The 23,041-nt window shown below is 43.4% G+C and overlaps 2 protein-coding genes across 2 annotated transcripts in view; one reads left to right on the plus strand and one right to left on the minus strand.

Annotated features, from left to right (window-relative positions):
• Positions 1 to 535: 535 nt before the first annotated feature.
• On the minus strand, positions 536 to 9,467 carry ddx1 (DEAD (Asp-Glu-Ala-Asp) box helicase 1). The gene is made up of 27 exons (XM_046872465.1): positions 9,392 to 9,467; positions 8,955 to 9,114; positions 8,813 to 8,864; positions 8,432 to 8,495; positions 8,304 to 8,333; positions 8,090 to 8,189; positions 7,937 to 7,984; positions 7,651 to 7,734; positions 7,448 to 7,531; positions 6,467 to 6,543; positions 6,274 to 6,346; positions 6,101 to 6,177; positions 5,853 to 5,967; positions 5,509 to 5,647; positions 4,740 to 4,800; positions 4,497 to 4,595; positions 4,335 to 4,424; positions 4,062 to 4,250; positions 3,485 to 3,536; positions 3,213 to 3,359; positions 3,030 to 3,121; positions 2,162 to 2,234; positions 1,962 to 2,034; positions 1,820 to 1,862; positions 1,606 to 1,701; positions 1,323 to 1,443; positions 536 to 796 (listed from the first exon to the last, which is right to left on the minus strand). Exons 2-27 carry the CDS (start codon positions 8,968 to 8,970, stop codon positions 666 to 668), a joined length of 2,226 nt encoding a protein of 741 aa, XP_046728421.1. The 5' UTR covers positions 8,971 to 9,114; positions 9,392 to 9,467; the 3' UTR covers positions 536 to 665.
• Positions 9,411 to 23,041, plus strand: part of nbas (NBAS subunit of NRZ tethering complex) — an 84,680-nt gene continuing 71,049 nt past the window's right edge. The window contains 17 exon segments of the mRNA XM_046872461.1: positions 9,411 to 9,569; positions 9,933 to 9,984; positions 10,150 to 10,186; positions 10,346 to 10,423; positions 10,965 to 11,012; positions 11,715 to 11,758; positions 14,381 to 14,514; positions 15,001 to 15,134; positions 15,916 to 16,014; positions 17,238 to 17,376; positions 17,457 to 17,522; positions 18,017 to 18,145; positions 18,291 to 18,354; positions 19,405 to 19,598; positions 20,814 to 21,071; positions 21,608 to 21,733; positions 22,192 to 22,343. Coding sequence (XP_046728417.1) covers positions 9,477 to 9,569; positions 9,933 to 9,984; positions 10,150 to 10,186; positions 10,346 to 10,423; positions 10,965 to 11,012; positions 11,715 to 11,758; positions 14,381 to 14,514; positions 15,001 to 15,134; positions 15,916 to 16,014; positions 17,238 to 17,376; positions 17,457 to 17,522; positions 18,017 to 18,145; positions 18,291 to 18,354; positions 19,405 to 19,598; positions 20,814 to 21,071; positions 21,608 to 21,733; positions 22,192 to 22,343 — 1,847 coding nt within the window. The 5' untranslated portion in view covers positions 9,411 to 9,476.

Here is a 23,041-nt window from a genome sequence, read left to right on the forward strand (position 1 = left end):
GGAACAGGTGGATTTGAGACATGAGAAGGGTTTGGGATATTAATGAGTAAAAATTAGCATTTAGGTCGTCGTTAGTGAATTGCTCTGAATAATGCAGAAGCTGTAGTGGGTGTGGCGACCCAGTTTAATTAATTAATAACTAAAAGTCAAATAAGAATTGTATTTTGTAATAATTATAAAAATTAATAATTAATATAATTCATTAAAAAAAAAATCATATCACCCCAATAAACCCCTAATAGTTTTAGTTTATTGTTATAGAATTATATTTATGATTAATTCTTAAAATAAAATTAATAAACAATTTAATTCTTATGAATATATTAATGACGATCTATTATGATGTAAAATATATACATTAAATAAATATATTACCTTCATCAGAAACCAAAGTCCCACCCACATCCATTTTTATTTGCTCATAAGACTAAAGCTTTTTAAAAAAAAAAAAAAATTGTCTTTTTTTTGTATTTGTTTCATCGTTTCCTCTCAGACCATCACCTTCAGAACAATAAGAACTTCCTTCACTCCACAGTTTGCATGTAACTGTTTTATTGTGATTAAACGGAACATTTTCTTACCATCTGTGAAAGTAAACTCATAATTTCGTAATGATTTCCTTTTAATTATGTGTCATTAAACCATAAGTAGTGAAGAAGTGAAGCTCAGAAAGCTTTAAAGAGCTGATTAGGGAGAAAACCGAGCTGCAGAAAGGAGGTCTGAGCCTCTCGCTCCAGGTTCGCCAGCTCCTGTACTGTAGGGGCCAAAATATCCACGTGGCCCTTATAGAGTCCACCTGAGAGAGAGAGAGAGAGAGAGAGAGAGAACATCCAGAATCAGAGACACATCTGTACAAGATATGGCCAAAGGTTTGTGGACACCTGAACATAAGATTGCTCGCCATGTGCTCCTTTTTGAACATCCCCTTCCACATTATGTCTCCATATTATGAGCTCTTCTGAGAAGATGTTCCACTAGATTTTGTGTCGGGTATTCATGTAGGTATGGAAGAAGGTGAGCAGGCCTGGGATTGGGTTCACATTCATCTCAAATTGGGTTAAAGCTCTATAGCAGATGCTCCACTCAGGATCTTCTCACACCATCTTTCAATCCATGGAAAACAGATCTTCATGGAGCTAACTTTGTGCACTTTGTGTCACGCTGGAACGGGTTCGGGTCTCCTAATTCAAGCCAAGGAGAAATTTCATGCTCGTGTGCCTCTGACTTTGTGGGAACATTTTGGAGAAGAAGAAGCAACACATGGGCGGGGGAAAAGACGGGTGTCCGAATACTTTTGAAAGCGTTAAAGAGGATCTACGTACCTGCAGCAGCTCGGCGCTGACCGTAAGTAACCTTGCCATCGAACTCGTCCAAGGGAACTTTGATGTCGTGCTCACACTGAGTGATGGTGCACTTCAGGTGTTCCTCGATTTCTCCCAGGAGCTGAACACCAAGAAGAAAACACCAAAATAAGACTCCAATGTTAACGTTAACAGCTTTAAGTGATCGATGCTGGAAAGTGACCAAGATATACAGGTGATGATCCACAGCTAGGTGTGAGATCTTGGACCATTCTAATGCTACACCTGATCTGGAGCTCCTCACCTCTTTCTCGTTGTACCATATAGTGCAGCCTCCTTCCTCCTTTAACCTGGTGTTATAGCAACCCCGGCCTCTGTTAGGGCAAACGTGATACCATACCTACACACACACACCCACACACACCCACAAACATATTAATAAAAAAACACCACACCTACACACCTCTGAAGTTCTGAATACACCATTCCATCACACACACACACACACACACACACACCTTCTCCTTTTCCATTGCCACTAGAGAAATGGCCAGACCCATCCTTTGGGAAAAAAGAAAAAAAAAAAAAAAGCGGAATTATATACAAATATTATAATAAATAATAAATAAAAATAAATAAATAAATCAGCGACGTGTTAACCTCTCCGCCCTGCCCACTCTCCCGATCCGATGCACGTAATTCTGCTTCTCATCCGGCAAGGTCACGTTAATGACTGAAAAAAGAAAAATGTGTAAAACAAAAAAAAAATGTATTAAGTGCCTTGTTATAATCATCAGTACCTTCTGACCAATCAGTTTAGAGAACCGGAAACTATTCCTTCACAACCTACGAGTTCTTACCGTACGGAACGCCGTGGACGTCGATTCCTCTGGCTGCTACGTCCGTGCAGATCAGAAACCTCACATCCTTTTTCTACGGCGAGATCAAGAACAGTCAGACATGCTGTTGCTTTAAACAAAAAAAAGAACTATAATAATTATAGCTGCGAGGAATGATTTTGAGGGGAAAGCATCGAGATGCTCATGATGGAAATCTCTCGATATAAGAGAAAAGGTCTAGATTTCGAGGGGTTGAGATGACTAGAGCCAAATCTGGTGGACAAAATGTGGAGTTGGAGGAGAAGCAATGATGGTGGTATGATTTTTAAGTTATTCTACATTTTGACCAGTAGATGGCACTGGAAAGACATTTGGTAAAAAGAATGGTCCTGAAGATGTCATGCTTTGATTGGCCCAAATTTGGTTTGAAATGTTCCTTAGACTCTGCACATGCGCCAATTTTCACAACTTATCAGATGGAAAACTAACCAGAAGAAAAAAATAAACAAATGGTTAAAGGGTTCGGGTTTTCCGCCGTCATTCCGAGAGCGGCCTCTAGAGGCGAATCACCGACATCACATGCTGTTTGTTTATACGTGTGGGACTGTGCGCGGCACAGAGAGCGCTATATGGCGTGTATTATTAATTATATTGATAATATACACAAAATTAATCATTTATTATTTATAGAATTATATTAATAATTCAAATATTCATTTGCGTCATTAAGCGCATTTTCACAATTCAGGGTTTTTTCCTTTTTTTTGGTTCAGTATTATTTTACATGGAGTGTTGTGTGTTTTTTAACCAGCATCTATTGTAAAAACTCGGTTGATTATTCGGTTATCAACAAGTACAAATCCACTTTCGATCGATCTGTAATTATTACCTTGAACCGCTCCAAGTTGTATTTGCGCTCGTTGGGCTTCCTGTCTCCGTGAAGACACACACATGAAAACTGATGGCCTTTTTTATCAGGACCTGAAAAAAAAAAGAGACAAGCTGAATGAGCCACATAAATCTAGAAACCAGGGCAGGTATTGAAAAGCCAGTGCCGGCGTTGCATGTTCACCTCCCCCTTGAGCGATCAGGTACTGCTCCATGTTGTCGCAGTCGATCTTGGTCCTGCAGAAGATGATGGCTTGGTCCATCTTGTGCTCCTTGATTGCACGGATCGTGTACTCCCCTTTCAGGATCTTGATCGCCTCTGACCACATCTCTAATCAGAAGCAGTAGACCAAGGTGAGGTTTATGTATAAAGGCTAGAGTAGAGTATCAGAGTATCAGCGTAGAAGAAACAGAGCTCCAAAGACGGCTAAACTGACCAATCAAATAGATGTTTACCTGCAGTGTTTGCTCCAGGTCTCGTGTTGTCTTTCGCGTGCACTTCATCAGTCTGTAACAAAACATTTATAAAAAAAATTCTATAAAAATATGATTATATGGTGTAATGTACCCCAGGGTTGGTTTGCTAAAGTCTCACTTTAGTCCTGTTGTTGCTATGGTATTACAATTAGTTGCTAGGGGATTGCTATCTTATTCCTAATAATTGTTGCTAGGGTGGTTGCTATGGTGTTAGGGGGTTGTATTAAAGCTAGCTGCTGATTGCCATCTCATTTTTGATTGTTAATAGGTGGTTGCAGTTTTAGTTCTAGTTGTTGGTAAGGTGGTTGCTAGGGTGTTGAGTAGTTGTGCGGTATTCTTAGTGGTTGACAGTGTTGCTGTAGAATTCCAGTTGGTTGCAGGTGTTTACTTTAGTATTACAGCTACCTGATTGCTAGGTGTCGCTAGTTAATGGCTATTTTAGGTGTTTGCTATGCTATCACAGTTGGTCTTGTTGGGTTGTTGCTAAGAGGTTGCTAGGGTGTTGTTCGATGGTTGAAATGGTATTCTAGGAGACATCATGGAAATACAAGTGTACCCGGATGTGGTTCTTTCCCAGCTTCTCCCAGAGCTTGTCGGTTTTCGGGCTGACGGGCACCACCACGTGATGGACCGTCTCAGGCACGGAGTCTTCACCTTTCAGGTCCACCCACGTAGGGAAGTGCATGATCTTCTCTGACAGCTTCTTCACGTCGAACGAGTGCAGGGTCGCCGAGCACACGATCACCTACGGCAGAACGTATTCTACTCAGGCCACTTGGTCTTCAACACTGAAAACAATATACCACTACAAAACACCACAAGGAGGCACCTGCAGTCTCTTTCCATCCGAGGTGACCTGGGGGATTTTGCTGTAGACCCTCATGATGAAGTCGGTGTAGCCAGCGGAAAGCAGTCCGTCCTGCAACCAGACAATAAGGGAATTAATACTGGAGGGGATTTAGGGTTGAGAGGTTTGCGAAAATCTACGTACGCATTCATCCAGAACCAGGAAGCGGACTTGGGACAGATCGAGTTTTCCAGTGGATATGAGATCGTCGAGCCTGCCGGGGGTGCCAACCACGATATCAACCTGACAACGAGAGTGCGAGAACATTGTTTGACAATTGCTAGTTCATTAACAAGACCTAGAAATTGTTGCAATTTTCAGACTGCTCATGCTGGTGTACCATCACACCTCGACAACTGTCAGCACAATCAGAACATTCACACTCACCCCGCTTTCCAAAACAGACAACTGGTCTTTTGCTGCCACGCCTCCGATGATCAGCAACTCACTGCAAGAACATAAACGTGATCAAACCACCCGGCTGGGGTGTTGTCAATTGTTTCCATGTTATTTCACACAGTTGCTAAGGTGTTTCTGTGCTATCCTGGCCAGTTGATAGGTGGTTGCTGAGCTATCCCATTTGGTTGCCAGGTGACGGTTGCATTGATAGTCCTAGGGTGTTACTAGGAGGTCGTTTGAAAGGGTATTCCTGGTGGTCAACAAGGTTCTGCCCATTGCATTAAAGATTGTTGTTGGTAGGCTGATGCTGGGGGAAACCTAGCGTACAAACCACCTAGCAACAGCAAGCTAAGTAAGTGTAATACCATAGCAACTGCCTAGCAAGACCCTAGCAACAACCGTAATGATTTGCTCGGTTGTTGATATGGGGTACCCCATTTCATTTTAATGTTTTTTTCTAGGTCCTGGTTGTTGCTACCCAGTTGCTATGGTATTTCACTTACTTTGCTTGTTGTTGCTAGATGATTTGTACACTTCCCCACGTAGTTTCTAGAGCCTTTCTAAGTAATTGATATGTAATCCGAGTTAGCCGCAAAGGCATATACCAAGGTATTCCTGGTGGTAGGTGCTTGACCTAATATTACAGCTAGCTGCTAGGCTGATACCAAGGGGCTAGTTGTTTGGCAAAGTAGTTAACGTTGTTGCTAGAAGTGTTTCCATGGTGTTTCTGGTGGTTGCCAGATGCTTTAGTGCTTACCGCAGTTTGGGATTCTCCACGTATTTCTTGAACTGGTTGACGTTGTTGAGGGTCTGCTCAGCCAGTTCTTTGGACGGCTCCACAATTAGAGCTTTAGGGGCACTGGAGCTGGTTTTGACCTGACTTACTGTGGCACTGCCTACACACACACACACACACACACACACACACACACACACACACACACGTGTCCCATTACCCTATAGCACACATGAGAGGTTCTATTCACTGACTATCACCCAACTTACACCCACTCATTTAGACCCCTCACCCCACCCTCAAAATCAGCCCCCCTCTCAATGCCCCCTCCCCTCCACGGTCCCAAACACCCCAGAGAAGCTCACCAGTCTGAGTGGTTTTGACCACGTGGCCATCGGGTGCCTTGTCCAGAGCAATGTACCCCTCTTTGGGGGCGTTTTTGAAAGGTTCACCACCAAAATTGAACTTCAGTTCGGCATTCTGCATGTACCGTCACAGGAAAACATCATTTACACAGTATATTAAAGGATATATTTATCCGTTCAGGGTTACATTTAATTACTGGAGCATACAAAACTATACAGCAGGTATCAAAGGGCCGTGTTCTGTTCACCTTAAGCACACAGGAAGCGAAGAACGGCTGACTTATCAAGTTCTTGGGAATCTCGAACGCCAGGCCCAGATCGTTCCCTGAGATTTTTATGTCAAAACTTGTAAAAAAATATTTCGAAAAAAATTATTTTAGTGCCATAATTTTCATGATATTGTCATGAAGAAGAGACAAACCGTTTTTGGAGAAGGACATATGGCCTTTTTCAAGGTCGATGTAGCAGCCAATGGTGTCGTGCATGGTGAACTCCTGTTTTGTGACCACACACACACACACACACACACACACACACACACACACACACACGGATTGTTGATAGTGCAAGAGTTCAGAACTTTGCACTGTAATGAACATTTACGCATCACTCACCTCTCCATAACTATCAAACTGTTTATTATGGGACTTCTTCCCGGTCCCTCCGAAGCCAAACCCGAACTTGTCTGTACCTGTGTGTGTAAATGAGGGTCATCATACAACTGTACACAAAGGTTAGAAATGCTTTATGTAGCTTCGTCTGCTTGCTGATTGGTGGTTGGAATCTGTTTGGTTGCTATATAAAGGTAGCAAAGACTACTAACTTGTTGCTTTGTGTTTACTATAGTTTTACAGCTAGCTGGTTGCTAGGGTGTTGCTGTGGTACTACAACCAGTAAATTCTGCTTGGTTGCTATGGGACACCTGGTGGGTATCAAGATGTTACTATTACAGCTGGTCAATGCTGCTAGCTGGTTGCTAGGGTATTGCTTTAGGATTCCTAGTGGTTGCTAAGGTGTTGTTATGGGATCCCGGGTGGGTATTACGGTGTTGCTATGGGATACATGGTGGTCGCTGGGGTGTTGCTACAGAATTCCTGGTGGTTGCTATGGGAAACCTAGGGGTATTATGGTGTTGCTATGGGATACCTGGTTGGTCGCTATGGGAAACCTGGTGGGTATTAGGGTGTTGTTATGGGATACCTGGTGGTCGCTGGGGTGTTGCTACAGGATTCCTGGTGGTTGCTATGGGAAACCTGGTGGGTATTAGGGTGTTGCTATGGGAAACCCAGTGAATGCTAGGGTTACTGGAGTGTTGCTAAGGAAGACCCGGTGGTTGCTAGGGTATAGCTATGGGATTCCTGGTGAGTACTACAGTGTTGCTATAGGATACCTAATGGTTGCTAAGGGGATTCCTGGTGGTTGCTAGGGATACCAGGGTGTTGCTATGGGACACCAGGTGGTTGCTAGAGGATGTCTCGTGGTCAAAAGAGAGAGGTGACCTGTCTCTCTCTGTCTCTCTCTGTCTGTGTGTGTGTGTGTGTGTGTGTGTGTGTGTGTGTATAAACTGCTCCAGAGACACACAGCTCTATTCGTACCCAGGTCCAGAGCTGCCTGACTGGTGGACCAGCCGATCCTGCACAAGCCCTGGTCATGGCAGGAGACTTCATAGTAATACTTTCCTAAATGAAAAGAAAAATCATGATTTCTGGCGTTTTTTTTGTATAACGTACACCTTTATTACATATATGATCTTAGCCTGGATCTCAGGTAAAGCGCACACACACACACACATTCTGACCTTTAGTCACGGCCCGGGTGGACCTGCAGCCGTGCCACTCCTTAAACTCTCTGCTCTGGCAGCACAGCCCGTCCGGCCCGATAGCTAGAGACACAACATGACTTCTATTTAGGTGAGTTCAGAGGGTGCCATTACTTTTGACAAAATTGAATGTCTAGTCCTAATAGTCTTAATCTGTGTGAAATGTATAAACTGTATTACACTTCATAATGTAACCCTAATCTATAATCATGTATAATATAGCTGTGTGTGTGTGTGTGTGTGTGTAGATCAATTAATGACCCACCAAACGCTGGGCTTCGGTCGTATGGGTTCATCTGCCATTTATTAAACACTGAAAAATAAAAAACAAACATACATGATAAGTCATACAGTCAGGCAAAAGTATGTGGACACCCGAGCCATAAAACCTCTTCATCGCCCCGTGACGCATGCTGACCTGCTCCTCCGGTCTTCACGGCAGCACTGCGACCTTTCTTCCCCTCCTGCTGATCTTTCAGAGTCTCGTACACGATCTGGATCACTGGGATGCTGAAGGCCTGCAAAAAAAGAAGACAGAAGCAAAAGTCAGGTGAACCTTCCGTGAAACACACAGCGAAGTGTGTGTGTGTGTGTGTGTGTGAGAGAGACAGAGACCGTGTTTTTCAACCTACCCCGGTTTTTCCACTTCCTGTCTCAGCGGCCTGCGGGGAAACAACGTATGTGTGTCATGGAAATGGAAAGAAGATGATGAAGAAAAAAGAGAAATAAATACATATATACACATAAAACTACATCTCACCATGAGAACGTCTCCTCCGCCGAGGATCAGGGGAATGGACTCGGCTTGGATGTCAGTGGGAAGCCTGGTGAAGGTCAGAGAGAATCATCATCATCATCATCATCAAGTCTCATACTCTTGTTCCCCCCATCAGACCCTCTGAACTGCCTACAGACACCCTTTACTACACTACACCCCCTTCCCCCACTCCAGTCCCATCCAGATTCGCCCATTATCATTACTCACACAGGTGAACACACACACACACACACACACACACACACACACACACACACACACAGAGAGAGAGAGAGAGAGAGAGAGACAGACAGACAGACAGACAGACAGACAGACAGACAGACAGACAGGACTTCGGGACACAGTTGAGGTAACAGAACTCACAGCCAGTCCATTTCTTCAACAGCCTGAGCGATTTCAGGCATCACTCCCATTTCTACAGAAATAAACACACGTTTACAGTCAGACACGCGGTAATAACGTATTAATCTAACACACATTAATAACAACACAACAGGAGCCTCACCTCCGAACGCAGCCATGATCACAGCCACACACCAACAGCGGAAGTGACGTGTACACTGCCGCGGCCCTGCTTCTAACAGCTGTCAAAGTGTCTGAAAGAAATGTCCGTGTGCAACACACAACCGCCGAACTTTAGTTCCAGATGTGTTTTCTTTTTTCTCCTGTGTATGTGTGAAGGAGAGACAATATGATGTCTGTGAATATTTTATAAAAACTTTCAGATTTATAAAGGAATAAATACGAATAAAACAAACTAGAATACAAGCAGCCAGAGTGTCTGGAATTTTGTCCGTTTACAACACACAACCGTCAAACTTTAGTTCCTAAATCTTTTATGGAGATAATAAAATGTTTCTGAATATAAGGTGGAATGATTAACTATTGAATTAACAACTATAGTTTTAATGTCTAAAGTAAAATAAAACAATAATAATTAACCCTTTCTGCATTACAGCGGTCCGGACTGACTTGAGATCTCGCACCTCGCGTAGTTTGACGCATGCGCAGGTGCGTTTGATTAAAGATGGCGGCGGATTGTATAGCGGGAGATGACGAGGAAAATATATTATACGATTTGCTTATTAACGCGGAATGGCCACCGGAAACAGACACGCAGGTTTGTACTGCTTCTTGTTTGCTATAATTTATCATTTAACGCACGTGCTGTCGTGTGTTTATTATTCCTTTTTTATTTGACAACAAACAATCGAGGCCACGTAGTCGAACTTGGAAGGTTTCGTCCCAAATGACTTTCTGCTCCCTATTTAAGTGCACTACAGCGTGTATGTTAGTAACCGCGCCCGCTTTATGTCTAGTGCACTCTGTTTTGGGAAAAAGAGTGATTTGGGATGCGGGTGAAATTTCTGCTGAGTCTCATTGACTGGTTTTTGTTTTGTTTTTTTAGTGGAAATTTGTGATTGTTTTTGTAAACAAGGGAAATAAACATTATGATGTTGTTCTCTGGGTGGTTTATTTGCAGGCACGAGGATCAAAAGAGCACAGTTCCGGGGTTCTAGCCAGGGCTGTTACAGGTAACCTGAACACCTGAGCACCACTTTCTGTTTCCCTCCATTCATTTCCTTGATTAATGTAATGATGCCAAAACGCAGTTCTCCTGGGAACAACTTTAAATCTTTTCATGCATAAATTATTAAATCACAAAATGTTTTGAATGTTGAATTTTGAATTTGTTTCAGGGCCTTTCAGATTCTTCCTGCACTACCTTTGGTACAGGTGAGTTACAGGTCTTGGCAAGAAAGTGTGTGTGTGTGTGTGTGTGCGCGCAACCGTAGCACGTCAAAATAAAATACAAATCAGACCCAAGCTGTTGGCGTCTGTTATGGTGTAAATCAGTCGTAAATAATTGACGTATATTATTATTTATTTTTTCAGCCCCACGAGTTCGTCTTTACCCCCTGCCCTGGTGAGCCTGGCAGCGAAGCAGACCAACTGGCAGCTAGTGCTAGCAAGGTGATGCCAATTCCTCTGTTTTCAAAGCCCTAAATATGACTAGATTACTGTGTTGTAGCTCCACCCAGCAGCAACTCGTAAAAATAATGCTTTCAGAAGTATCGGAACAGCCGACTTTCTCCAGTTCTTCTCCGAACTGTTCCCACAAAGTCTGTGTAGGACGTCTTTGGCTGCCGGATTTGCTCCACCTACATCAGAGACTGAATGGAATCTCACAAATCTCCATGAAAATCTAGTGGAACATCTTCCCAGTAGAGTGGAACTTGCAAATGGAGAAGAAGAAGAAGCACAAAGCAATCAAATTGTTAGGTGTCCACATACTTTTGGCGATAGAGAGTTTAACGATATCTAACAAGATCCGGGAAGTAACCATGGCGTTACCATGGCGACGGCCCCAGACATTTACAATTTGATTTTCTGTTGTTGGAGGTATTTATTTCCCAGATGAAAAAGAATCTTCTATATGTGAACACATTGTTCTTTTTTTCTCCTCCTCTCTCTCTCTCTCTCTCTCTCTCTCTCTCTCTCTCTCTCTCTGCAGTAATGGGAAGCTCCTGGCAGTGGTTCAGGACCAGTATGTGGAAATAAGGTAATCCTTCTCCCTCTCTGATCATTTTGCCCTGTAGAAGGAATCCGCGTGTTTCTCACCTTACCATCGTCAGAGCTTTTGGTCTCAGCACCTTTTTGTCCCTCAGCTTTTCTCAAAAAACAATCAATCAACGAGAAGGTAAAACAGATGAGCGATGGGGTGTGAAGTGACTTATCTTCTTCATCTCCGAGTGTAGACGCTGTTCTTCTCAGCATACATACACATGTATAGAATAGTATACTTTCTCCTTCTAGATCTTAGTTACCCTCAGACTATCTGCCCTCTTCTACATACACCAGCTCCAGATCTGATGTTTACATGGTGTTTCTCAGAGCGTTAGAAGAACCTACAGAGACGCGTAGAAGTGTTTTAAAGACTATATAACATAAACGGTGCACTGGAGTTCCAAAGTGCAAGGAATCAAAGCACCTCGTTCTCAGTGTTTCGCCTCCCGAAGAACGTGATCGGTAAGGGCGCACAAACTTTTGCACCCGAATGCTCAAACTTGCGGAATCCAAAAGGAAACCCTTCAGATCTCGTGCGTTAAATTTGATATCTTACTCGCACTGGAGACTCCTTACCTGTTAAGTGTCGCGTGATTTCTCGTCCAGAACGTTCTCCAGCACCTTCTGACCAATCAGATCCCAGAAATCCACAGCGATGGTCCATGGTGTTTACATGTTTCTCTCTCTCTCTGTCCAGGTCCGCTCGAGACGACTTCGGGTCCGTCATCGGGAAATGTCAAGGTAGATGAACACCAAGAGCTTCTGTCTGCACCTACATACACATACAACCCACTTTAGTCTGCTCCAATGAGCTCCAGGCTTCTGGTGCTCCTCTAGATTTTGTGGAGATTCTGAGATTCTCATTCAGGTACTGATGGAAATGAGGAGCTCCGGGATGGTGTTCACTTTCATCCCAAATAGGGATGTAGCTCTATAGCAGGCCACTCAAGATCTTCTACACACATCAAACCCATGGAAAGCAGATCTTCATACGTTGTTGGGAGTTTTATCAGATGTAGAGGAGGTGAAGTGATAGTATGATGGAGAGACGGACTGGAGAGGTGAAGTGAGGGATTTAGTGATGGTATGATGTAGGTGTGTGTGTGTGTGTGTGTGTGTGTGTGTGTGTGTGTGTCTCCTCTGTAAATCATGATGGGGTTTTTATTGCAGTAGATCATCACCGCTGACTCAGCACATTCTCCCTTCTCTATTTATATATCTTCTTCCTTCCACTTTTCACCGAACACAGATTTATGACGAGTACGTCTGCCGACGACCCCCCAGCCCCTACACGCAGCTCTCGTCACGTGCACTTGGGCGGATTAGTTTGAGTGCTCGCTCTACGTTAATTAGGCTTTAGTGGAGGAGATGTGATTTATGGTCTCTGCTGAGCTCCTTCTTTTCTTCTCCAGGTATTTATCTGTGGAAAGCATCATCACTCATCCTCAGTTATCGAACCTCCCTCACTTCTTTCCCTCTTTCTTTTTTATTTTATTTTATTTTTTTTAAATCCTGAATAGAAACAGCAAGCTTGCGTTTTTTCCCACCGCTTCTGCACTGCGGTGGAGATAAGAACCACTCACTGGGTTTGATTGAACTTCTCATGATTCACCGCTCCACCGAACAGGAGCCTGTACTGCATTAGATGTGCACCTCAGTGAGGCGCGTGAAGACACGAGTCCTGTTCCTCAGGTTCCGTTTCCATACAGCAGAAGCCAGAGGAACTGCAGAGGAACGTCAAGAGGTTGAAATAGTCCGAGTCTGCTTCATCTACTACTACTTCTTCATTTAACTAAAAAACGTTCTTCTCCTTTATTATTCTTCTCCGCCTTCTTTTTCCTCCATCTTTAGTTTTTTCGTCTCCTTCTTTCTCTGACTCCTACGGCTTCTTAATCTTCTATTCTTTCTTTTCCACCTCTGTTCTTCTTCTACCACTTCTCTGATTTTTTTTTTTCTAATCCTCCACCTCTTTCACCTCCTGCTTCTTCTTCTCTTTTTTTTTTTTTTTCTTCTTTGGCTGCTTCTCCTTCCTTCCTCCATCCTTCCTTCCTCCCCTTCCTTCTTTTTGACTTCTTCTTAGTCATTTTCTTTTCTTCTTCGAATGAATCCTCCTCACTTTTTTTATCATCTCATCCCTTTTCACCTCCTTCTTATCTTTCTTTCTATTCTCCTTTTGTCCTCCTTCTTTCTCTTCTTCTTTCTACTCTTTCCTCTTTGTCTTTTCTTCCTTCTACTCCTCCTAGTCTTCTTTTTAATATTCTTCTTCTTGTCCTCCCTTCTTTCATCACTTGAGTGCAGAGTAAAGCAGATTTCCAGTATGAACCCCAAATTTTTGCTGGGTCCTAGAGACCGCCATGTCACTGCTCCTCGGTTCTCCGTGTTCTTCTAATGACCCTTGAATCCAATCTTCTCTCAGATCCGGAGCGAGGGAACATGTGCAGCTTCATTTCTTCTCACTCCTGAATCTCATTCTCTGCTTTTCACCCGAGTGATTACAGGCCTGTCTGATCCCCAGAATTACACCAGGCGTTAACGTGAAGCACGTTGTCGTGTGTGTGTGTGTGTGTTTGAGGAGGACGTATCATTAGGTTCTGAACCCCGCGTGTGAACAAGGACGCCGTAGTGATTAATGCTGCAGGATTTCTTCGGTAGATGAAGAATATTAAAGTCACAGAAGCTTCAAACAATCGTTTTTTGAAGGTGTCTTGAAAAAAAAATGTTCATCACCTCCAGAGAAGAACTGATGGCCTTCTGGTGATTCTGCAGCTTTCCACTGAAATGTGCAGCAAAAGATTTCTCCCAGTTTGACTGATTACATGTCAGCTAGAGTTTTACATCCACGCTGTCCCCAGAAGAACTTAGAAGAACCCAGAGGAACTTTAAATGAAGAGCCCAGAGGAATTTAAAGGAACTTTGAAGGACCCAAAATAATCTTCTTCTCCTTATTCAGGTCCTGAGATCTAATCAGTTCACCTGTCGTTTCCAGTCATGTGTTCTTCTTCTCCAAACTGTTCCTACACAATCATGTAGGACGTCTCAGAATGCAGGAGGAGACCCAAATCTGTAATGAAGTACCTGAGTTTACTAAGTGTCTCAGAGGAACATCTCTTCAGAAGAGTGGAGCTTATAATCAGAGAGCATGGAGACTAAATGTGGAATGAGATGTTCAAAAAGAAGAACATAGCAACCTAATGGTCAGGTGTCCACAAACGTTTTGACCATGTAGTGTATCTAGCTAACTTTCAACCCTTAGGTGATCAGAGGATATTTTGTGAAGAGCTTGAGGAGAACATGTTCTGAATGTTGCAGGTTTATTAGTCCTTCTGCACCTGCACTAATCTGTGTGATGTGATTGTGTTGTAGTACCGAAGGACTCGTCTCCTCAGTGGAGGAAGGTGGCGTGGAGTCACGACTGCGCTCTCCTGGCATACGCTGACAGCACAGGAACCGTCAGAGTCTTCGACCTGATGGGCAGCGAACTCTTCATCATTCCTCCAGTAAGCTCCACCTGATCTTCTCCTTCTCTCCACCCGATCTTCTCATTCTCTCCACCTGATTTTCTCCTTCTCCTTCTCTCCACCTGATTTTCCCCTTCTCATTCTTTCCACCTGGTTTTCTCCATCTCCTTTACTTCACCTGATCTTCTCCTTCTCTCCACCTGATCTTCTCCATCTCCTTCTCTTCACCTGATCTTCTCCTTCTCATTACCCGACCTTCTCCGTCTCTTCTCCCTCTGCTTCTCTCTACCTAAACTTCTCCCTCTTCTTCTTTCCACCTGATCCTCTCAATCTGCTTTTGTCCTCCTGATCTTCTCCTTCTCTCCACCTTACCTTCACATACGGTTGATTAATGATTCACCACCACAGGGTCAGAGTGCTCATTGCTCATTGATGAAGCTCTGTAGTGAGATGTTGAACGTTCCACTCGTCTCTCCAGGAACCTGCTTGATTTTTCTGTCTTGTTTTTCTCGTCTCTTCCCTCAGGCTGTGAGCTTTCCCGGAGATTTCAGCTACGCTGCCGCTGGCTTGATCTTCCTGGAGTACACGGCGAGCACCCAGTGGTCCGCAGAGCTTCTTGTGATCACTTACAGCGGTCAGCTGAAGAGCTACCTGGTCAGGTAAATGTTACCAAGCAACCAAATTTGAGACTTTGAAGAGAGAACGTGGACTAAATGTGGAAGATGTTTAAAAATGAAGCCACGCTGATCTAATGGTCAGGTGTCCAAATCGAGCTCCATGAGGATCTGCTTTCCATGGGTTGGATGTGTGTGTGGAAGATCTTGAGATCATGAGTGGCCTGCTATAGAGCTCAAACCCTGTTTGGGATGAAATAGAACACCAACCCAGGCCTCCTCACTTTCTTCCTCACCACCATCAGTACCTGACTTTACTAAGTGTCTCCACAAAATAGAGGAACATCTTCCAGAAGTTATTAAATCATTATAAGAGCAAATGGAGACTAAATGTGGAAATGGGATGCTCAAGAAGAATCTTATTGTCAGGTGTCCCCATATTTTCAGGCATTTAGTGTGATTTTTTTTAACATCTTGTCAATCACCAGGCAGTCTCAGGTGCGCCACCTACTGGATATTTGGTTAATTCCATGTTTAAAATGCTTTTCAGTGTGGAGGAGTGAGACGAGTCTTAGGTGCGCCACCTACTGGTTATTTGGTTAAATCCATGTTTAAAATGCTTTTTAGTTTGAAGGAGTGAGACGAGTCGAGTCTCGGCTGCGCCACCTACTGGATATTTAGCATCTGATACATTTTTGTATTTTTCTGGCCACGAGCTTCAGGATCTCAGAGTGCAATTTGTTCAGTTTGACGCATTTTATTATCATGGAAACAAGTTCTAAAAGGATGCTAAAGTAAAAAGTCTTTTCTGTGTTTGACTTTTCAGTACCGGAACCAACCAGGGCTTCCAGGAAAGTCACACCTTCACGTTCTCCACCCACTACAGTGACGGCATCACGGCAGCCATCTACCACCCGGGGCACCGGTGAGCAGACTCGGATATTAAACATGTAAAAGTCTGTCTGTATAATTAATATATTATTATATATTTAACGGCACTCTTTTTTTTTATTTTTATTTTTTTATCATTTTTATGATGACGTCCTTCCATTACTTAAATACAAAAAAATACTGAAAAACTATTTTGAATCGGTGAGCGTTTGTTTTACCGACGCACCAAAATCCGGCAGTCAAAAACGTCCGTGCGGAAACATGAAAAAAAGTCCCATTTGGTGTCCTTACGGTTTACACTGTCATTATTTCAAAACGTTCTGAAGAATATTTTTGTCTTCATGCTCCATGTTGAGTTCAGTTTCACAAATAAATAGACATGTATTCATCAGTCCTCTAGACTGTCACCAGGGGGCAGTGTTGCACTTAAAGTGAGTGTGTGTGTTTGAAATTAGTGATGGGGCTGCCTGCTTTCTTCTCTTATCATGTTCTCACACTGTTTTTGGTTTAACTGATGAGACAATCCTGGGAGCTGTAGCTTTGTGTTTTCATCACTCTCTTTTTTTATTTTCTTCTTTCTCTCTCTCTCTCTCTCGCGCTCTCTCTCTCTCTCTCTCTTTTTTTCTTTTTATTAGTAAAGTTTTCCACCTTCTCTTACTTATTTTCTTTTTTCCTTTAATCCTTTTATTTTTCCCTCCACACTCCCTTATACGTTTTCAATTTTTCCCTCATTCTCTCTCTATCTTTTTTCTCTTTTTCTCCTTCTCCTTCTCTCTCTCTCTCTCTCTCTCTCTCTCTCTCTGTGTGCTATTTGTACAGTATTTAGTGTTTGGGCTGTAAATTGGAGCACGGTTTATAAGGACGTATAGAGTAAGAGAGAAAAAGAGGAGAGAGGGAGCGAGAGGGGGAGATGTTGTGGTGATGTTTAAGGATGGACAAATGTGTCTCACCCAGTCGTAGTCCTGCAGTAGTCCACAGGACAGCACTAACTCATATAATCACTCTTTTGTCTGTGTTTGTGTGTGGGGCTTTTTTCACGTTAGGAAATTACACAGCGTAAAAGTTTCATCATCTCTCATAACGAGATGCGCCGCAGCATTTCAGAGATTCGGTGCTGATTTGTTTTTAATTATGATTAAAAAAAAACAGTGAAATAGATGTTTTTTGTCGGATCTTCTCGTGGGATTTTCCTCCGTCTGGTAATTAGTTATGCCTTGGTGAATTAGGGATAACGAGGGGTTTTGTATCGACTGACAGGTTGCTGCTGGTGGGGGGATGCCGGTCGGACGTGGGCGTGGCTTCTCTTGCCGCTCGGTGCGGTGTCACGGCGTGGAGGGTGCTGTCGGGGGCACCTCATTATAAACAGGTCATCAGCTACGAGGAGGATGTTCTAGGGGTAAGAGATATATACACACACACACACACACACTCTTACTGATTCCCAGAAGCTAATCGCAGTCTCTCACTTCTCTGCAGTCCCAGAAGAGAGGGCTTTTCCGAATGCCGACGTTCCGACTCTTTTCCAGGCAAAACAACAGACAAGTAAATAATCATCATCCTTCGTTCTTTCTCTTGCTCCGCCCCCTTTAAAAAAAATTTTTTATTTGAAACTGGAGACTCCTTCTATGCATAAAGATAAACTTTGGGGTAGGCATTATAATAGATACTGAAACAGTCCTGAAGTTTATTACAAGATTAAAAAAACCCAGTAATAAATCATGAAAATGTGCAAAATTAAATAAATATGAATATATTAATTATATTACTAAATATTATGGAAATTAAGACCTGCATTTCGATTAACAACACAAAAAGTAACACTCCCAAATTAAAAAAAAGGCATCTAAAATGAATACACTTCAAATAAACAGCATGTAGTGTCAGTAATTTGCTTCTAGAGGCCGCTTTTGTACTGTATAACGCAACCCGGAAAAACTATCTATTGATATGGATTTTTGCTTATAGTTCCAGCAATCAGTGCAAAACCAATTAATCGGTCAACCTTTCAACGAAACATCAAATGTGTGTGAGTTTAGGATGGTGTCTTCAGGATGAGTCTGTCTCCTGATGGAGCCATGTTGGCGGTGATCCATTTCTCGGGCGCTCTCAGCGTGTGGGACGTTCCATCCTTGAAACAGAGGAGCAGCTGGAAGCAGGAGGAGCAGGTAGAACCTGGGACATGTGTGTCTGTGTTTGTGTGTTTGCCCTTATGGTGCCAGGAAGGTCTGTCTAGTTTGGATGATGGTGCAGATGCAACATCTGCTGCTGATGTCAAGTTTTCTCTCTTCAATTCTCTTTATCTTTCTACAGCCTGGCTATGAGGAGATTAATCCCGAATGGAAGACATCACTCGAGAAGAGAAAGAAAATCAGAGGTAATAGACATCGATACACACACACACACACACACACACACACACACAGTGTAGAATCTAAGCCTAAAGCCTTCAGCTTTTAAAGGTTCTTTTTGCTTATGGCTGTGTTTTTCTTTATTTTTATGTTCAGATTGGCGGCTCCTCAACAGCACCTACACATTTACACACTTCACTCAGCAGGAGCTCACACACACACACACAGAGAGAGAGAGAGAGAGAGAACAGAGCGATTTAATAAAACCCCACTGTTTGATGCCAGACGTGTTCACAGCAAGCAGACATTTTAGCAGACATTTACATAATACACACTTCCCAATTTTTCTTTTCTTTTCTTTTTTTTCTTCCTTTCTCCTTTGCTCCCCCCTCCCCCTTTCCTTCCATCCTCGTGAGGACCCTAAACCCAGTGTCTAGTTAGTACGCAGATGGTGTGTCTTGTTGGGTTCTTAAATGCAGCGTCTCGTTAGGACCTAGATGATGTGTTTGGTTAAGTCAATGACGACGTGTTTTGTTAGGACCCCAGAAGGTGTGTTTTCTGAGGACCCCAATGGCCTGTCTCGTTAGGACTTTGGACAATGAGTTTTGTTAGTTACTCTGGAAGCAGTGTCTCATTATGTCCTAGAGGTGGCATGTCTTTAAGACCCTGGACGCAGGGTTTTGTTAGTTCCTAACTCATCAGTGTATTACACCTGCTGTTCAACATCTACAGATGTATAGAATCCTAGTGAGAAGAAATCCTGAGCTAGTGCGCTCAAGTTCGATGTGTGTTTTTGTTTTATTCCCACTTTGAGTTTTGTATTTAATATAAAGTAAAGGTAGTGAAGTTTCCACTCTCAGACTTCTCCTGTGTTATTAATGTACTGCTAAATAATAACTTCACCTGCTAGCGTGTCATTCTCGTGTGAGATCTTTACTAGAAATACACACTAATTATTTTGTAATCCCATTTCACCGTTCATTCAGATTAATTTAGACTCTTGCGGTCGAGGCGTCGCCTCCTACCGTGTCTCGTTCGGGCCTCAGATCATTACCTCTGTGTGTGTTTGTGTGTAGATAAAGAGCAGTATCAGTCTCTGATGGATGTGGGCTGGTGGAGCGATCAGGCTCTAATCCTGGCTCGCTGTTCCGGCTCTCTCACTGTCTCCTCCGTCCGTACTCTCACCAATCTACTGGGAAAATCCTGTGAATGGTTCGAGCCTTCGCCCAGAGTCACCTCGGCTCACGACGGCGGCTTTCTCAGCTTGGAGGTAGTCTTTCATTACAGTATCATGATACTGCCAATGCCTGTGTGTGTGTGTGTGTGTGTGTGTGTGTGTGTGTGTGTGTGTGTGTGTGTGTGTTCACGCAATGAAAAATTCGGTATCGCCAGTATGTGTGGTTTATCATTAGTAACACTGTGTTCATATTATTTTGTCTGATTTCATCTGTTGTTTGTTTATATATTTGCCTGTTGTGTCTGCGAAGCCTATTGGCGTCTGGGTCGGAATACTGAAAGTCTGTAGGTGCCTCTGTTACTTAATATTTCTTTCACTGTTACTGATTAAACTTTAATCAGTAGTTTAGTTATTACTAGTAAAAACATTTGTTTAACGTGTAATAAAGGGGAAGAGATTGAAGTACTGCACGAGTAATATCCAGGACACAAAAAAACTATTAGAAAATTGTCTGAGCAACTATAAGTGCAGTTTTTACACACAGATGTGTACAGAAATGAAGTGGTAGCTCAGTGATTAGGGGTCCAGTTTTCTGATCGGAGAGGCATGAGTTTCAAAACCCAATATGGATAAGCTGTCACTTTTGGGGCCCCTGAGCAAGGCCCTTAACTCGCTGTGCTCCAGGGTTGCTCCATCAGGGCTTAAACTGCGCTCTGTGATATGCAAAGAAAGAATCTTACTGTTCTGTAATGTAAATGCGTCCATTCTATTTTATACACACACTTTACTATTAGCAAAAATTCATACCTATAGTTTTTCCGGGTTGCATTATACAGTGCAAAAGCGGCCTCTAGAGAACAACCCTCGCTCGGGAGATGTAAATAAAAAGCAGAGTTTTGACAGTCTTGTGTAAATTCGGATTGAAACCTCGGAGGTGTATAATATATACGTAACGCCCGCCGGATGCTGCGTAAACACCTGTTCTGTCCGGGAAGAGAAGCAGAATTGGACAGATGGAGTATGGAGATAAAATGCGTCCTCCTGCCTTCATCATGTTCTGTTTCATCACCCCTCTCGTAAAGCAAGCGGTGTGGCTCTGATATCCCGCAGGCCGTCTTCATAAAGCCGCTTCGCAGCCCGGCATCTTTTTTAATCTCTTATCACTTCCTGTTTTTATAGTCTTATATGTATCTCTTTGTCCGTTGAACTTTTATGGCCCGCTTTCTGTGCAGCCAAGGCGCAATAGAGTGGAGAAAGTAAAGTGTCTTATTGCTGATGTGTGGTTTATTTCCACCCTCTTTCTCTCAGTGCGAGACCAAACTGGCCCCGAAACGTTCGCGCCTGGAGAGCAGCGAGGATGACGATGTCGCCGCTGAGGAAGACTCAGACTCAGACGAGGAATCGTCTGCGAAGGCGCGTTACTTTAGTTACGTGAAGCAAGGCCTGTACTACGTAACCGAGATGGAGCGGTTCGCTCCTCCGAGGAAGAGACCACGCACCGTCCTAAAAAATTACAGACTGCTCAGCTTGAGATCTACGACGCCTGAGGAGCTCTACCAGAGGAAGGTGAGCTGGGTGGGGTTCAGGTCTGTGAGAGTTTTGGATTTTTTGGATGAGGGACTCTTGATCAAAGATTCTCGTCAGGACCTGGGTCAGCGCCTCTGAGTCAGGACCTAGGTCAGCTCCTCTGTTTTAGGGACCCAGTCAGGACCTCGATCAGGTCCTCAGACCGTTTCCAAGGCTTTGGAATTGTTCGTAAACCTGTCATTGAAACAAGCACAGTGTCTCAGTACCTTATTAACGCATTACAGGACAGCTTGAGAGTGGAACAGGATGCTGAGTGGCCTGTGAATATTGAGAGCCTCTGTGTTTACGCATTCTGCAGTGATTTGTGATTGTAGAAGCTTTTATTGTGGCCGAACTAACGGAGGTGATAATGCTTTGTTTACGACACAGCGACTTAATGAGGAGCCATGGGAACTAGGCCGAGACATTAACCTGCATCTGTCTAACTCTGTGTCTCTCCTCTCTCTCTCTCTCTCTCTCTCTCTCTCTCTCTCTCTCTCTCTCTCTCTCTCTCTAATGTGTGTGTGCAAATGCAGATTGATAACGAGGAATACGGAGAAGCGTTGTCTTTGGCCCATGTCTATGGCCTGGACTCAGATCTGGTCTATCAGAGGCAGTGGAGGAAGTCTTCAGTCAGTATCGCCTCTATACAGGACTATCTGGTACGTAGCAAAGTGCACACGATGCTCCAGCCCTCTTATTTCAAGATTTAGTCTGAGACCCGTAGCGAATACGGGAGGCAACCGGATATGCGCTTCAACACATTTGTAGTAGTTAAAATATTTAACACCTGTAGTGTTAAAATATACATCAGCAGCATCAATGCAAATCGGGCAGCTTTTCTTCCAATGTTAATTTCACACCGCTTATTATCAGCTGAGTCTGGTTTGAAGACAGGAACCGACGTATTAATGCCTGAGTATTGATGTCATATCCTTCATCTTCCATATTTGCAGCAGGTCTACAGAGAATTCCTGCATAATAAAAGCGTAGTTTAGGGGCTCTCATACTACAGTACCGTTAAATCCTCAAACCTGATTGGTCTCTGTCTGTCTGTCTACCTACCTATTGTACGTGTGTGTGTGTGTGTGTGTGTGTGTGTGTGTGTGTGTGTGTTTAGAGTAAGATAAAGAAGCGTTCCTGGGTGCTACACGAGTGTGTGGAAAGAGTTCCTGAGAACGTAGACGCTGCCAAGGAGCTCCTACAGTACGGTCTGAAAGGAACTGATCTAGAGGCCCTTATCGCCATCGGAGAAGGAGCCGACGGAGGGAGGTATGTTTTTTGTGCACATACACACATGTAGACACAGACGCACACACTTCAATTTGTTTATTCACACCAATAAAGAGCTATCTCATCCCCTTCTCCATGTACAGTGGTACAGTCCATAATAAAGTGCTTTAATAACAGAGTCTGTGATAAACACACGTCCTCACGTCCCCAGTGGACTGAAGATGTATCCGCTCTTCAATATCCAGTCTCTTGTCGGATACTCGGTTCCAGCCGAGGTCACAAAAGTGAGATAAAGTTGCGAAGTTAAAGGTTCGATTGGACAAAAAGGTGTTGAAGATTTGTTATAACAGCAGCTCTGATCAAACACAGGACCGATGGCTGACAAAAGTATTGGGACACCTGACTTTATTTTTCCAGAAATATGTGGTTCTTCCTCAAAGATGGAGGATAAACCTGTTCCAGCATGACACAACGTGCACAAAGACAGCTCCAGATCTCCTTTCCCTAGGTTGGATGTTTTGAGGAAGATCTTGAGTGGATGTATGTAAACACCACCTTAGTGTACCTCCTCACTGAGGGAGAGGGAGAGGGAGAGAGGGGGAGGGAGAGAGAGAGAGAGAGAGAGAGACAGAGAGAGAGAGAGAGAGAGAGAGAGAGAGAGAGAGAGAGAGAGAGAGAGAGAGAGCTGCTGTAACATAAATGATAACAGGAATGTTTTGTGGCTGGTCCTCAGCACT

Source organism: Silurus meridionalis, chromosome 18 (assembly GCF_014805685.1).
Source record: "Silurus meridionalis isolate SWU-2019-XX chromosome 18, ASM1480568v1, whole genome shotgun sequence".
NCBI classification, from domain to species: domain Eukaryota; kingdom Metazoa; phylum Chordata; class Actinopteri; order Siluriformes; family Siluridae; genus Silurus; species Silurus meridionalis.

Coding starts and splice junctions, on each gene's coding strand:
- ddx1 (XM_046872465.1), bottom strand. Junction 6,347..6,466: donor AGTTTGATAGTTATGGAGAG/GTGAGTGATGCG, acceptor GTCACAAAACAG/GAGTTCACCATGCACGACAC. Junction 5,648..5,852: donor GGTCAAAACCACTCAGACTG/GTGAGCTTCTCT, acceptor GTGTGTGTGTAG/GCAGTGCCACAGTAAGTCAG.